The 14,831-nt window shown below is 40.9% G+C and overlaps 1 protein-coding gene across 1 annotated transcript in view; it reads right to left on the bottom strand.

Annotated features, from left to right (window-relative positions):
- LOC128535723 (cytosolic phospholipase A2 zeta-like) overlaps positions 1-12,523 on the bottom strand; it is a 29,428-nt gene extending 16,905 nt beyond the window's left edge. Inside the window, exons 1-6 of the mRNA XM_053509768.1 lie at positions 12,515-12,523; positions 8,759-8,831; positions 8,323-8,459; positions 7,753-7,881; positions 3,454-3,494; positions 3,078-3,120 (exon numbers count right to left, since the gene is read on the bottom strand). Of these exons, the coding sequence (XP_053365743.1) occupies positions 3,078-3,120; positions 3,454-3,494; positions 7,753-7,881; positions 8,323-8,459; positions 8,759-8,831; positions 12,515-12,523 (432 nt within the window). The remainder of the gene's footprint in view (positions 1-3,077; positions 3,121-3,453; positions 3,495-7,752; positions 7,882-8,322; positions 8,460-8,758; positions 8,832-12,514) is intronic.
- Positions 12,524-14,831: the final 2,308 nt, after the last annotated feature.

The following is a 14,831-nucleotide window of genomic DNA, read 5'->3' as shown; positions in this document are numbered from 1 at the left end:
GCGCCGACCGCCTTCACGCCCCAAGACTGAGAGAGTCATGGTGACCGGGGATGGTCACAGCTCGGGTGGGAGCAGTGTGGCGTGGGCGGGGCAGCAGCTGACGACCATCATGCATTGCGGGGGGTTTTCAATGTGTTCACCCTGTTGGGGAAGGGTGTTTGGGTTAGTGGCTTCGACCATGTTGTGTGAGTTGGCCATGTTCTGTTGAATGTGCTCCGGTTCATGCTAAGGCTGAATTGGATGTGGTTCTCGTGTAAATGTGTTTTTCATGCTATACAGTGCTGTGATGAATAAAGTACTCCCAGCCATTGCATTGGGCAGCAATTAAACTCACTCGTCTCTCCAACATCCTTTCCGGCGGTAAAACGCTACAATATGTTTGTTTATTTTATCTTGTTATTTTGTTGTTCATGTTGTCCCATAACCACTAAGCATGTCCCAAGGCTAAGTGTGATTGTATGTAAGTCTTTGGTGTTCAAGTGTGTGTGAAACTGATTCGGTCTTGGGTAGCCTTGTGTGTAATTCCAGGTTTTGTACAGTAAGTACTCTGTGTCCCCAGCCTCTGTGTTCTGTGGCCCTAGCCTCTGTGCTTCTGTGTCCCTAGTCTCTGTGCTTCTGTGGCCCGAGTCTATGTGTTTCTCTAGTGTTGCTGTAGTCCCTTGGATGTTAAGCTTTAGTATATTAAGTTTCCTCGATGTTTAGGTCACTGTATGTTTAGTTTCCTAAATGTTTAGGACATAGTTTGTTTAGCTATTGGTAAGTGTAGCTAGTTGTATGTTTAGCTATCTGGTAGGTGCAGCTATGTGTTTGTTAAAGACATGTTTACCTAAATGATTGTTTAGCTAATTGTCATGTTTAGCTGATTGCCATGTCTCTAGCCCTAGTCTTGTCTCTAGTCCCGTCTATCGTCCTCCTGTGTCTCTAGCCGTAGTCCTGTCTCTAGTCCCGTCTATCTTCCTCCCATGTCTCTAGCCGTAGTCCTGTTTCTAGTCCCGTTTATCGTCCTTCCATGTCTCTAGTCTCGTCTCTTGTCCCCCCGTGTCTCTAGCCCTGTCTCTAGTCCTCCTGTGTCTCTAGCCCAGTCTCTCATCTCTCCGTGTCTCTAGTCTTGTCTTGTCCCTGTTTTAGCTCTATCCTTAGCTTGTAGAGCCTGTGTTTCGTTCTTGAGCCTGTGTTTCAACATAGTGCTTATATTTCGTGTAACGGGTATTAGAGCCTGTGTTTCACCATAGTGCTTATATTGTGTGTAACATTGTTTGTAACAGGTATTAGAGGCTGTGTTTCGTTAGTAAGCCTGTGTTTCAACATAGAGCTTACGTCATGTGTAACATGTATTAGAGCCTGTGTATTGTCAGTTGAGCACGTGTTTCATCATAATGCTTATGTCTTGTGTATCTTGTCATAGAGCTTGGGTATTGTTTAGTTATGGGTAGTATAACTTGAGTGTGTTCGTTTCTTTGTTTTGTTACTTTGTGATTCCTGTTTTATGTTATGTCCTGATTAAAGACTATTTTATACTAACATGACCTGTGCCTATGCCTGCCCTTTTCTGCCCATGTCAATAACAGCCATTACCACCCATTCATGACAATTATGCACAAATTTGTGCCTTCTCTGTTTTGTGCGTGCTCTGCACTTAGCTGCAAAGTAGTTGTCTTTGCCACATCATTTGCTCTTCTTACTACATGCTGGGTATCAATGTTTGCTTTTCTCATGTCTTTTCAAAAAAAAAACTTGAATTACACTCTCTACACTATGCACTGGTGTAATAGCTCTATGCAAAGCTGTATGCATGTGTCCAACATTGTAGTCTTCTCACAAAGTAATCTCCCTCTTATGTGAATTCCACAAATAATTCTATTCCTTATAAGTGAGTCTCTCGAAGTTCCAAAATTACATGTTTTTTTTTTTTTAAAAAGGAAAATTTTCACAGTCTCATTATGACTAGGGTTACAATGAATAATGAATTTTTCAATAATGTCATCTACCTTCCAACTTTCATCAGTCTGTCAATCAGCTCCTGGCTGCTCTCAAAGATAGGTTAGCTGAAAAGTTTTACTTTTATGCATCCTTCTCTGCTAGTATTATACTGAACCCACATAAAGTATGCATTTATCTTCCCATCTCTTCTAAGTTCTCGACAAATAACTGGAGTCCAAGCACAAAGTTTACCACCTCAACTGGATTTTAAAACTTCTCATCTGATCTTATACAGTACAGCAAGTTTGACCACTCTGCAATGAAACTCATTTCAGCAGCTTGTATTTGCCATCTTGCTTCGGTCATTACCAAAAGTTCATGACCATAGGTGGGAGTATGGCTGTAGATCGACTGGTAAATCAGAAGTCTTGTGGCTCAATTTTCTCTTTACCACTAAGATTTGGCACAACGACCACATTACTGCAGAAGTTGCACCCCTACTTCAATCAGTTTCAAAATCCCTTTTGCAATAATTCGTGAACGAGACCCTAAGATAATTAAACTCCTCCAACTGGATGGGATGGGTTCTTTCTTTTCTGGGAGAGAAACATGGCCTTAGATTTAGAAGTGCTGTTTAGACTACTGACCACCTCACCCTCTGCTGCAAACCTATCTAACCTACTGAAGGCCCACCTGTGACGGTGTCAAAAGGACACCATCATTCTAATTAGCATAATTCTTTAGCAAAATAGACCAAAACTAATTAGTGAAACACTCAATACATAAATTATCTTGATATTATAAAGAATATGGAAAATTCTAAAGCATTTACAAACTTTTAATCACCACTGTATATATGTACAGCAGCATGGTGGCTAGGATGGGTTAATGGTTTGAATCATGCCTCTAGTATGTGTGTGCAGAGTTTGCATGTTCTTTCTAGGCCATGAAAGTGTTGTAGGTTCATGGGTGTTCCCAAATTGTCCGTAGTACAGTATGTGAGTGGGGTGTGCTGGAACTTTAATTATTTTTTACCTTAAATTTGAGTTTTTTGCAAAATCACATATATAGTTACACCATAGTATTTTTCATTTTTTTCCTATTATCACTTAAAATTGTCTGGCTGTTTAAAATATAATAGTTAAAAAAGTGCTTACCACCAGAACCCTATTAGAGTGGTACTGACCAGGTGCATCAGCACTGTAAAACAAACACATATAGATAAAAATATGCTTATATTATTTTAATATCTTACCTAAGAAAAGTATGAAAAAATAAAAATAAAAGCATTGTTCAGTTGCATGCTTTACTGACAAACTGAAATAGTAGGAAAGCTTCTATAATGTCTTAAATTCCCATAGAGTCTAATGTATGTACAGTATCATACATCCTTGTAGCATGGACTTGCAAATGATAGCATTAGGTGTGTGTTTCTTTTTGTAATAATTGATTAATTTAAGCCTATAAACTATTTGTAAAATATTTCTAAAATATTCTCCATAATTTTTTATCTGTAATCTCTATCTATTTTACCTCTCTGTGAGCTCAAATTCCACCCACAACTCATCCTTCAACTGAAAACAAGAACAGCAATCATCCATCAGCGATATTTTATATTCATATAAATACAATAATAATATTTAATATTATATTATATACTATATACTGTATGTTAGGATAATTGTTGCTTCAAATTGCACTAGCGGAGACATACAGTACTTTACCTGTAAGTTTCACAATCTACTTTTGACTGCAGGAGAAAAAAAAGATGCAGCATTGTGGTGGTAACCAGCCATTGATATACCAGTTCATGTTTTTAATTATTATGGTTGTTACCCTACTCTTTAATTCATTGAAATATGCTGTTATCGATCTAAAATTATTACACACTAAAAAACGCTGGGTTGTTTTTTTCTACTCAAACGCTGGGTTGCCTCTGTTGGGTCATTTGTCTGGGTTATTTACAAAGAGTTGGGTAGTTTTTGTGTAACCCAGCTGCTGGGTTGAACTTTGCTTGGCCCCTCCCCCAAAGTTCACCGGTGTATTCAGCAGCTGTTAGCTTTGTGTCTACTCTTTTGAACGCTGATGACGGTTCATCCTTCTTGTGCATTTAAGGGAAAATGATGTTAAATACAAGGTCTGTATACACATGTTCACTCACCTAAGTCACATATGACTAAAAAAGTATTACTATATGTAACATGTATTACTGTTACCGTGTTTAGGTTACACACAAACTTTTAGGCTGGTCTGAGGTACAGTATGAGGTAGAAACGGCTAAGATGTCTGAGCTTTTTTTATCTTTCTTTGTAGAATGTTTGCAGGGTGTACGAAGTGGTGAAGTGATGAATGAACGCTAAACTGTTAACTGTAAAGCTAGCATGACGCAGGCATTTAGTTAGGTTGTTAGCGTTAGAACTTTATTAATTTCACCGCTTGAGACAATAAAATGCTGGGGTGTTACAAAACACTGACCCTCTCACAAATATACAGACCTGCTTATCCTCTTGTTTTTCACTAGCTAGTAATTTACTCTGCGGTCAAAATTCTCCCGCATTTCTCCCGAGTTATAACAATATTTTACACTTTTACCTCTTTGGCAAGTATGCTAATATACCTCCAGTAACTGCTGCATGTAAGCTAACCAGGTAGCCCTCTTTAATCAAAGTTGCTTGTGATTCAGGCTAAATTAACTATCAGTCAACGCGCCGACTACAAGAAAAAGTAGCACAGCTGAACCGGTAACGACTAGATGCACGTATTAATATTTGGGTGACTGTAATGCGCCCGTATGACACCAGCTATGACAATGCATTTCCTTGGTAATGAGCTTAAAATCAACGCGGACCACAAGATCAACTAGTCTGACTTAAAAAATAAATAAATATATACAAAATAAGCTTTATCCCAAAAGCCATGTTTATTTTATTTTTGTTAGCAGCTGTATTCATGTTTTTGTTTCAGGTTACCTATACCCTAGCTTTGTCATTTTTATTTAGTATAAATCTTATTACACACTACAGTAAATTGATAGTCTTATTCAGTTTAATCTTATAGATATATATCGAATAGCGTGTGAATTTTATTATTAATCCGGTTTCCTCCTGGAATTTGACATTTCTCCATCAAAAGTTCAAAAGGGACTGTCCAATCAGAGGGCTGTCACAGTCTGGCCTGTACCTGCTTTTTAATGGGAACCTGAACGCAATGACAATTGGAATTATAATTCTGCATCTCTTGCAACCCTCACCTTCAACAAACTCCCCTTTCATATAAAAGGACAGGCTGCCTTATAGACTGTTTTACCTCAGCCACATTGTCCCTCTAGTTGTCTCAGAAACTGAGGTTTGGGTTGTCCTATCCCAAAGGTCCTTCAAGGACAATTAACTCCACCCTTGTTTCTTTTCCTCTCGTCACCACTTTCTCACTGAATGAAATTATGATATCAGAGAGCTGTAAAACCTGCCACACTGTATGGTCTGTAATACCTTGTTGACTGTAAGGGTTACTGCTCATCGAATTATAAAAGGCTTAACCCAGAGGCATCTTCCTGGATGGCCAACAGTAGAAGGAAGTATTGCCATATATATATATATATATATATATATATCACTGTACACGTGTACAAAATTTTTGGTATCCTTCGGTCAATAAAATAACTCACAATGGTCAGAAAACTTTAATCTGACAAAAGTAATAATAAATAAAAATTCTATGAAGGTTAACCAATGAAAATCAGACATTGCTTTTCTACCATGTTTCAATGGAAATATAAAAAAAAATAGGTCCTTTCAGGTCCTTTCCAAAGATGATCAATAGGATTGAGGTCAGGACTCATAGAAGGCCACTATAGAATAGTCCAATGGTTTCCTCTTAACCATTCTTGGGTGTTTTTAGCTGTGTGTTTTGGGTTATTGTCCTGTTGCAAGACCCCTGAAATGTGACTGAGACCAAGTCTTCTGACACTGGCCAGCACATTTCTCTCTAGAATCCTTTGATAGTCTTAAAATTGTATTGTTCCATGCATAGATTTAAGACACCCTGTGCCAGATTCAGCAAAGCAGCCCCACAACATAACAGAGCCTCCTCCATGTTTCACAGTAGGGACAGTGTTCTTTTCTTGATATGCTTTATTTTTTCTGTCTGTGAACATAGAGCTGATGTGCCTTGGCAAAAAGTTAAATTTTTGTCTCATCTGTCCATAGGACATTCTCAGAGAAGCTTTGTGGCTTGTCAACATGTAGTTTGGCATATTCCAGTCTGGCTTTTTTTTATAATTTGTTTTTTTAACAATGGTGTCCTCCTTGGTCCTCTCCCACGCAGTCCACTTTGGCTCAAACAACGACAGATGGTGCAATCTAACACTGATGTTACTTGAGCATAAAGTTCACCTTGGATCTCTTTAGAAGTCTTTTGGGGCTTTTTTGTTACCATTCAGATTATCCATCTCTTTGATTTGTCATCAATTTTCCTCCTGCGGCCATGTCCACAGAGGTTGGCTACAATCTTAAATTTCTGAATAATATGTGCACTTGTAGTCACAGGAACATCTTGCTGCTTAGAGATGATCTTATACCCTTTACCCTTAACGTGCTTGTCTTTAATTTTCTTTTGAATATCTTGAGACAACTCTTTCTTTCACTTCCTCTGGTCCACGTTGAGTGTGATACACACCATGTCACAAATAAGGGCATAATAAAAAAATATTACAATATAGAAATATAGAAGAAAAAAAGTTTTTTAAAAATTTGAAAGTGACCATGGGTGTGCAAATATGCATAAAAAGTGACATACTGAAGTTTCTTATTAAAGTGTCTTGGTGCAATGGTTCAGAAATGAAAGTATAAATATATAGTGCGTAATAAGTGTGTATGAATGTGTCCATAGTGTCCTTAATTGTCCGGCCAATGTTGGAAGTTTAAAAGATGGTATTAGTCCTGTGTTGGTTTATGGTTGAGAGACCTTATTGCCTGAGGGAAGAAGCTCGTCCTCATTCTTTCTGTATTGGCCTTTAGGGAGCGGAATCGCTTCCCAGAACGCAACAGAGAGAAAAGTCCATTGTTGGGATCTTCCTGGCCTTGGTCCAGCACTGCTTGCTGTAGATTGAGTGCAGGTCAGGGAGCTCGGTGTGGATAATGCGCTCAGCTGATCGCACCACCCTCTGTAAAGCTAATCTGTCCTGCATGCTGCTGTTTACGAACCAGGTCATTATGTTTCCCGTCAGGATGCTCTCTTTGGTGCAGGAGTAGGAATTCCTGAGCACCTTAGAGGGCAGTCTAAAGTCTCTCAAGCGTCTGAGGTGGTAGAGACGCTGTCGGGCCTTTTCACCACGGTCTTGATGTGACAGGACCATGACAGGTCCTGCGTGATGTGAACACCGAGGTATCGGAAGCAATAATAAATTCTTATTCTCTAACAAAATAATTCCGTAAGGCATGGTTAAAAAGCGATGTCTGACTTTCATTGGTTAACATTCATACCATTTTTATTCATTATTACTTTTGTCAGATTAAAGTTATTTCTGTGACCATTGTAAGTTTTTCTTTCATTGAGCGAAGGGTACCAAAGATCTTGTTCAACGGTTATATAAATAAAATTGCTAAGGGCAGTAATCAAACCTCTTGTTTTTCTCTGCAGTGCAAAGCTGATTGAAGCTCTTATTCCCTTGCCCAAGTACAGTATGTCCACTTAAGCCCATTTGTTATTCATTTTTGTACTTTAAAATAAAGATAAAGGTGATTTAATAGGATTCTGTAGCACTACTGTATGTAATACCATGCCTATGACACCAGATGAGTCATTTCTGAACTTGTGAATTTCCTGGTAACTGACCTTATCATCTGTGATAAACATCTTTTTTTCTTTCTGACCCAATTTGAGGGCACTGATGTCAAACAGGATACTGGTGCATAGTTCATCCTTGATAAGATCTTCATCATACAAATTCAGCTCCAGAATATTCTAGTGGGGCGAACAAAAAGCCTCTTTTAAATTTTTTCCCTTTTAAATAATAGACATATTCTTGGCAAAACTAGAGCAGTGTACAATGTATTGCACAGCAGTTTGTGTTATATGTATATAAGGCCTAGAGGTAATCTATGCCTATTTGTCCTATTAACAAATAATCAAAAGAACTAACACTAACAAAACAATACTTTGCGTTTACTAAACATAAGAAACGACACAAAAAATGTTAGAAATGTTATACATTCTATTATACATGTACAGGTGCTTTTCATAGCTTAATTTGCACATAGTGTTTGTGATAAAAAAAAAATTGTATCAAGCGTGTCTGAGTATTGGTATTAGGTCTCAGGCTTGGACTACAAAAAAGAGACCTGCACCCTTCTGAATCAGGGATGAAACCAAAGGGTCTGATTTTTAGCCTGGTTGTTCACTCACCTTGACCTGGCTATAAGCACGGAAGCAGAAGGTTTCAGTCCACTCAGGTGTCTTGCAATTTTTGATTGTCCTAGTTCTCAAAATACAAGCTGAGGCGGTGGGTAGGTGTAATGTCACATAAAGGTCAGGCAGTGAAACTGTTGATACATGTGAACAGTGTTGCTTTTAGTCACTGTGTCACATGTACAAGTATTTAACAAGAACAACAGCTAGTACATCAACATACAAACAGGTAATAAAAAATAAGGAAAAAAGCAGTGTCTTATGTTGTGAGAGAGATTTCTTGTAAAATATTTATAAAACGTGTCAAAGTACATTAAAATTCTCACACTTTTGTTGCATTTATATTTGTCATCATTCCTCCGTTCTTTCTTTTATACAGTTTATGCTTATTAATTACAAAAGTATAAAACTGTGTGTATGAGTGCTGACGTACAGAGGTCATATGAATGCTGAAACTCTCCTCGTAGTATGGTGACAGAAAGGTTCCAGTGAGGTCCCTCTGCTTTCTATAACACATAGGTAATAAGAAGAACTGAAATATGAACCATTAATTAATATATCTATTTTAAGTGTGTGTATATTTTGATAATTTAACACAGGCAGTTGTACATATATGGCTTATAAACATCTGTAAGAAGGGGGTGGCTCAGTGGTTATTGTGTTGGACTGCTGACCAGGAAGTCCCTGACTTGAGCCTCGATGCTGCCAGGTTGACACTGTTGGATCCTAGAGCAAGGTCCTTTACCCCCAAATGCTCAGATACATTCGCTGCTTGAGCTAAAAACCCAACCGTGTAAATAACTGCCACAGAAATGCCAACTAAATATCCATTGCACGATATGCTGTGCGGCACATAGACATAACCATCATCATTAAACATCTGTAATAATTGCAAATTTGTTAAAAATATAAATTTCTCACTTTCTTTCAATAGATTCGTTTCCCATGTTTAAAAGGCCTGTTTATACTTTATTTTTACAAGAAACATAAGCCATAGAACATATACTTACCAAAAAAAATAGTACACTTAAAGTTAATTGTATCAACTAAACTTAAACAACCACATTTAAACCTCTTTTGGGCCTGCTCTTATTTCCCTGTTTTCGACATGTACTATCATGTATGTGCATTATTACGCTCAGTTAGGTGGAAGCGGCATTCAAAGTGTTACACTGGAGCATTGACAAAGCAAATGACGTTATCTGAAGAACTGCATGCTATCGGGCTGCGTGCCTACTTAAGCCCCCAAGAATTGCCATTCGGCGTGCACACATCAGGTAGTACCAGGTATGAGAACTAGTCGCTCTGGTAACAGAGACAATGACAAAGCCAAAGATTAAAAAGAGAAAACTGAAAAGAAAAAAAAGCGGACAATCGTTTACTACATCGGCAATCCATCCACTAACAACAAAATCCAGACTCTGGTCCATTCTCATAGCTAACATTCAGCTTGTTCAGTATGTTGAGGGCAGGACAGATGTTTAGTTATTTTTCTTCTGCCCACCAGAGCATACCTGCTCTGCGCTTTATGTGTCCAATAGATTTGCTCTTCTCAGTAAAGCAGCAACTGAGAAACCTGAAATGGCTCAGCTTATAGCACAGTCTTTACGGAGGCACTCATTACTTTTGGCTAGGCCTTCAGGGGCACCAGAGGCAGTGGTTAGGTGTATCTTGGGAACCAGGGCTCCAGACATACAGTAAAAGATAATCTCAGGGCCTAAGGACAGCATAGGTTCTTAAGGATAATATAATCTGAAGCTAATATATGCCTTCATCAGTCAGAGATTAGCAGGAATAACTTCACAGAGGAGTTTAAAAAATATCGAAGGTAATGTTTAATGTATTAGTACACTCTGGCCCAATTGCATTGCGACATGAAAACATAACTTACAACAGGAAATAGTCGTTGAATGTCCAGGTAATGCTTCGAAAATAATGTGGGCTTTATAGATAAATGGAGTACTTTTGAGGGCAAAGTTGGCCTGTTAGGGTAGGTTGATGTCCATCCCACTTGGGAAGGTGCTGCTCTCATTTCTTTCAATCATTGTCTTTGAACAGGTCTAGTTAAACAGGGACTACCCAGAGACCAGGCAAGGTAGCAGACAAACAGGCTAACTCAGGTTTTACCATATTGAGACTGTGTCTATTCCCTGAGCTTAATCCAGTCTGTTTTAGTAATTTAATTAATAGAAAGACCACAACTTTAGAGCACACTGAGTTCACAGTCACCACCTCTGATCTGAGACTAGAACTGTGTTACAGTGGGCCAAAAGCCAGTACCTACATACATCAGACAACTCTGCGCTTAAACCCTACAACGAAGGCACATCTCTTCCCTCTAAGAGAGTGACAAATCATCAACTTGTGTACTAGATGCTTTGCCAAAACATTTTCTTAAACAAATAGTGCGAGAAATAATGGAACCCCCGTTAAAATAGTTAATTCTTCACTCAAAAATGGGTACGTACGAACATTTTTTAATTAGCAGTTATTTCTTGGTATAAGTGAGTCCTTTGCTCCTAACACAAATCCTACACCAGAACTTCATGACCTTCCCTCCCCTCCCTTAGCAGAATTCTTCTACCCTTTCATCTGATAAGATTTATCAGATCATATCATCATTCAACCCCACCACCTGTTCATTAGACTCAATCCCTTCCACAATGCCCCAGGCCATCTCACGAGAACTCGTTCCCTTCACCATAACCATCATCAACCATTCCATTTCATCTGGGCATGTTCCTGCTGCTTTTAAGAAGGCAAGGGTTATTCCCATCCTCAAGAAACCCTGCCTAGATCCAGAAGAAGTTAGCAACTATTGCCCGTGATCACTTCTCTCTTTTATTTCCAAAATCCTTAAAAGGACTGTTTATAACTATCTCTCACAAAACAACCTTAATGATCTCAACCAATGTGGATTTAAAGTGGCACATTCCACAGAAACTGCCCTTCTGTCAGTCATTGAAAAGCTGCATGCTGCTGGATAAGCTAAACTATCATCTGTCCTCATCCTTCTGCACTTGTCAGCTGCATTTGACACAGAAAACCACAGGATTTTATTAACTATTCATACAAGCCTTGGAATCTGTGGAACAGCGTGGCAATGGTTTGCTTCTTACCTAGAAGATAGGTTGTATGAGGTGACATGGAGGGGATCTGCCCCACACAGACTCTCTACTGCTGTCCCTCAGGGCTCTTCTATTCTTCCTCTATATCTGGTCTCTTGGTAAGGTCATATCATTGCATGGATTTTCATACCATTGTTATGCAGATGTCACATAGCTTATTCTTTCCTTTCCTCCCTTAGACACTCAGGTTTCCACCTCGATCTCAGCATGTCTGTGATCATGCCCATCTCTTAGGGATCGAAAAAGATATTCATCCAGATTCTTTTCTGTTCTGGCACCTAGGCGGTGGAACGAACTTCTTCTAGATGTCTGTACAGCAGAGTCTTTGACAATCTTTAAATAACAACTCAAGAAGTACAGTATTTGTTTTTTCAATACTTAGACTAATCATGGCCGTGTCTAGACCTGCTTGACTCATCCTGGTGCCTTGCTTCTGGTTGGAGATCTTGTGGCATGGAGGTCCCATGTGCTCTGCTTGGGATGCATGTGGTGACTGGGAATGGTCCCAGCTTTTCTTTAAGGAATTGTGACAGCAGTCACCTGATAGTTCAGGACTGAAATTTCTTACAATTTTGTACTTAAGCCTCCAATAATGAACTGGACAATATTAATTTATTAACACGTCTTCTGTTACATTGAACTTCCATCTGCCTAACACACAGTAGAACTGCAAAACAGTTTCTGCTAACCGCTATCACCTAAATGAGAATGCGTTCCCTGTTGAGCGACTAAGACCCAGAAGGGGAGACGATTACCTACAATTCCGCAGCGCAAAACTGAGAAAAACTGTTGGCTTAGTTGTGATCATGTGACACCCGACGTCAAAACAGGAAGCGCATGCATGATACATGATACTTGATACATGATCCTGTCCATGTGGTGAACTGAGAAAAACTCGGCCGGCTGGATGGCGTGGTCCGGCACCGCTGGGTTCAGCCATGACTCAGTGAAGCAGAGGAGACTGCAGTTCTGTTTCTCTGAAACCTTACCCTGGTTATGAGGTCATCAAGTTTGTTTAAAGAAAAGGGGGTCCGAGCAGTTGTGTTGGCAGATGACCTCACCGACGCCATCTTGGTGAGCTAATGCCTGCACCCTTGGTACATGCACTTTGCTGTTGGCACACCCAAATGGTATGCCCATGCTTGGTGGGTTTCCTCTGGCTACTCCTGTTTTCTTCCACAGTCAAATGACACGCAAATTAAGCAAATTGGCATTTCCATTTGCCCATAATGTGTAAATGAGCATGTGAGTGTGTGTATGTGCATGTGCCCTATGATAAATTGCCACCCTGTCCAGGGAGTACACAGCCTTGTGCTCTAAGTTTCCTGGGATAGGCCCCCTGTGACCCTTTATGCAAAATTAGGTGAGTGAGTGAGTGAGGAAAAAGAAAGGGAAGTGAGAAGAGAAGAAGGAAAAAAGCGGGGAAAGTAGTGAAGGTTGCAAGTCTGGTGCAGGAAGTGCCCAGCCTGTAGAGGGGTGCATCAACCATGTCACTGGCTTGCAAAACCTGGTGCCTGGTGCAGATAAAAGTGCCGCAGCAAGGTGCACAGTCCTTTGATCACTCTTTCCCATTTGGTGATCAAACAATGGCATTCAGTTTACTTGCATTCGAAGTCCTTGCAACACATGGCATGGTACTGCTTGATCTCGCCTTTAGCATTCACTGCTTAACGTTAGGCTCTGTGCCCTAAACTCAGACTTTTAAACTCTCGCCATTGTTATTCTGTACTTTAAAGCAAGCTCCCTGCCTCACTTTTATGTGGCATGTATCAGGCAGCCCCGCCACCTCACACACCTGCAGAAGGGGGTGCCACCATAGGAGGGAGCCTAAGGAGTAAACAAGGAGGGAAAATTTGGGCGCACTCTCGTCGCAGCTTAAACCCGTGACAATATACACCCATGCCAAACACTAAGTTCCCTTTCAGGGGAACTTCGAGCCGCGTCACGTAGTGACAGCTACGAAGATTGCTTCCAGAAATCACGTCTTGAAGACATATTTAATCAACTTCACATTTACGACGTCATCGCCTTAGCGACGCAGCTTTGTCTGATGTCGGCACGCGGAAGAGTATAGGTGTCAGACAAACCTACTACAGCATCCTTTGCTTCACAAGCAGAGACAGAATACTGATCCTTCACAAAAATACTGAAAAACCACACAATACTTAACTTACACTCATGTTCAATAAAACAGAAACTATGTGTGCGGCTAAGCGCTGTGTTCATCCATGCTCCAGGCTCATCGAGCTGGGTGATACAAACGCTTTGTGTATGATGTGCCTAGGCACATTCTGTGCTAGTGCGCCACTAGCGCTAGCCGCTAGCTCGCCTCGGCATCTCCAAGTGTCTGAGTCAGACATGGAGGAGGGGGAGGGGCCAGCACCGCATGTGGTGCACAAGCCAGTGAAACATGATCCCCCTATAGGTGATACAGAGCTGCTTGAGTGTTTAGTTCAGGCTACAGAGAAATTAGATATTTCCTGGCGACAAGTTCAGCAGGAAGCAGTAGTTTGAGGAAAATGGGGCAAACGCATCCTAGAACCTAGGATTAAACCCTTAAGGAGGAGTCTGCCCTTTTTCCAGGAAGTGCATCATGAGCCAACTCGTTCCTGGAAAAAGCCATATTTCTCTCGTGTTCTCGGCCTCTAGCTTCTACGGCAGGGGGTCAGTCTGCAGCCTGCATGCACACTATGAGTCTGCTGCAGGCATACCAGGCTCACCTCCTGCAGGAGCTGGATAAGGGGGAGAGGGAGTAGGCCCTGAAGCAATTAAGCAGCTGTGTCGCGCCACCGATCTCTCCATTAGGGCGGCTAAGGAGGCCGCGGCCAATGTGGTTCCCTACAGGCATCAGCCTGGCGTCGTTTGGGGAGAAGGATCGGAAGCTTTTGCTGGACGCACCGATCTTACATTCCGGGCTTTTTGGCGGTGCCGTCCACGATGTCGCCGCCTTTATCTGGAGGTCCTGAAGATGATTATGTGCATGCCGCCACTGATCAGCCCAGCACTAGCTCAAGGTCCTCCCATCGTCTGACTCAGAAACAGAGTGAAACTCGTCAGCCCCTGTGGTCGTTACCGCTTCTTTCTCGCAACCGCAACCAGGAGCCACGAGCTTGGCTCCACTCAGCTCTTCGGAGACCCCATCACCAGGAAACAGTCTTGTTAGGCTGGTTCCTCTAGTAGAACGCATTAACGAGTGGAAAGCTCTTCCAGACATGTCTCAGTGGGTACAGTGGGAGAGGGCTACAGGATTCAGTTCAGAAGCCCCCCCACCACGGTTTAACGGCATACTAGGTAACCGGAGCAAATCCGCCCAGGCGACTGGTTCATCACGATAGACTTGAAGGACGCGTACTTCCACGTCTCCATCCTTCCTCAACA

Source organism: Clarias gariepinus, chromosome 13, assembly GCF_024256425.1.
Source record: "Clarias gariepinus isolate MV-2021 ecotype Netherlands chromosome 13, CGAR_prim_01v2, whole genome shotgun sequence".
Taxonomy (NCBI): Eukaryota; Metazoa; Chordata; class Actinopteri; order Siluriformes; family Clariidae; genus Clarias; species Clarias gariepinus.
This window is presented reverse-complemented; position numbering and strand designations above follow the sequence as displayed.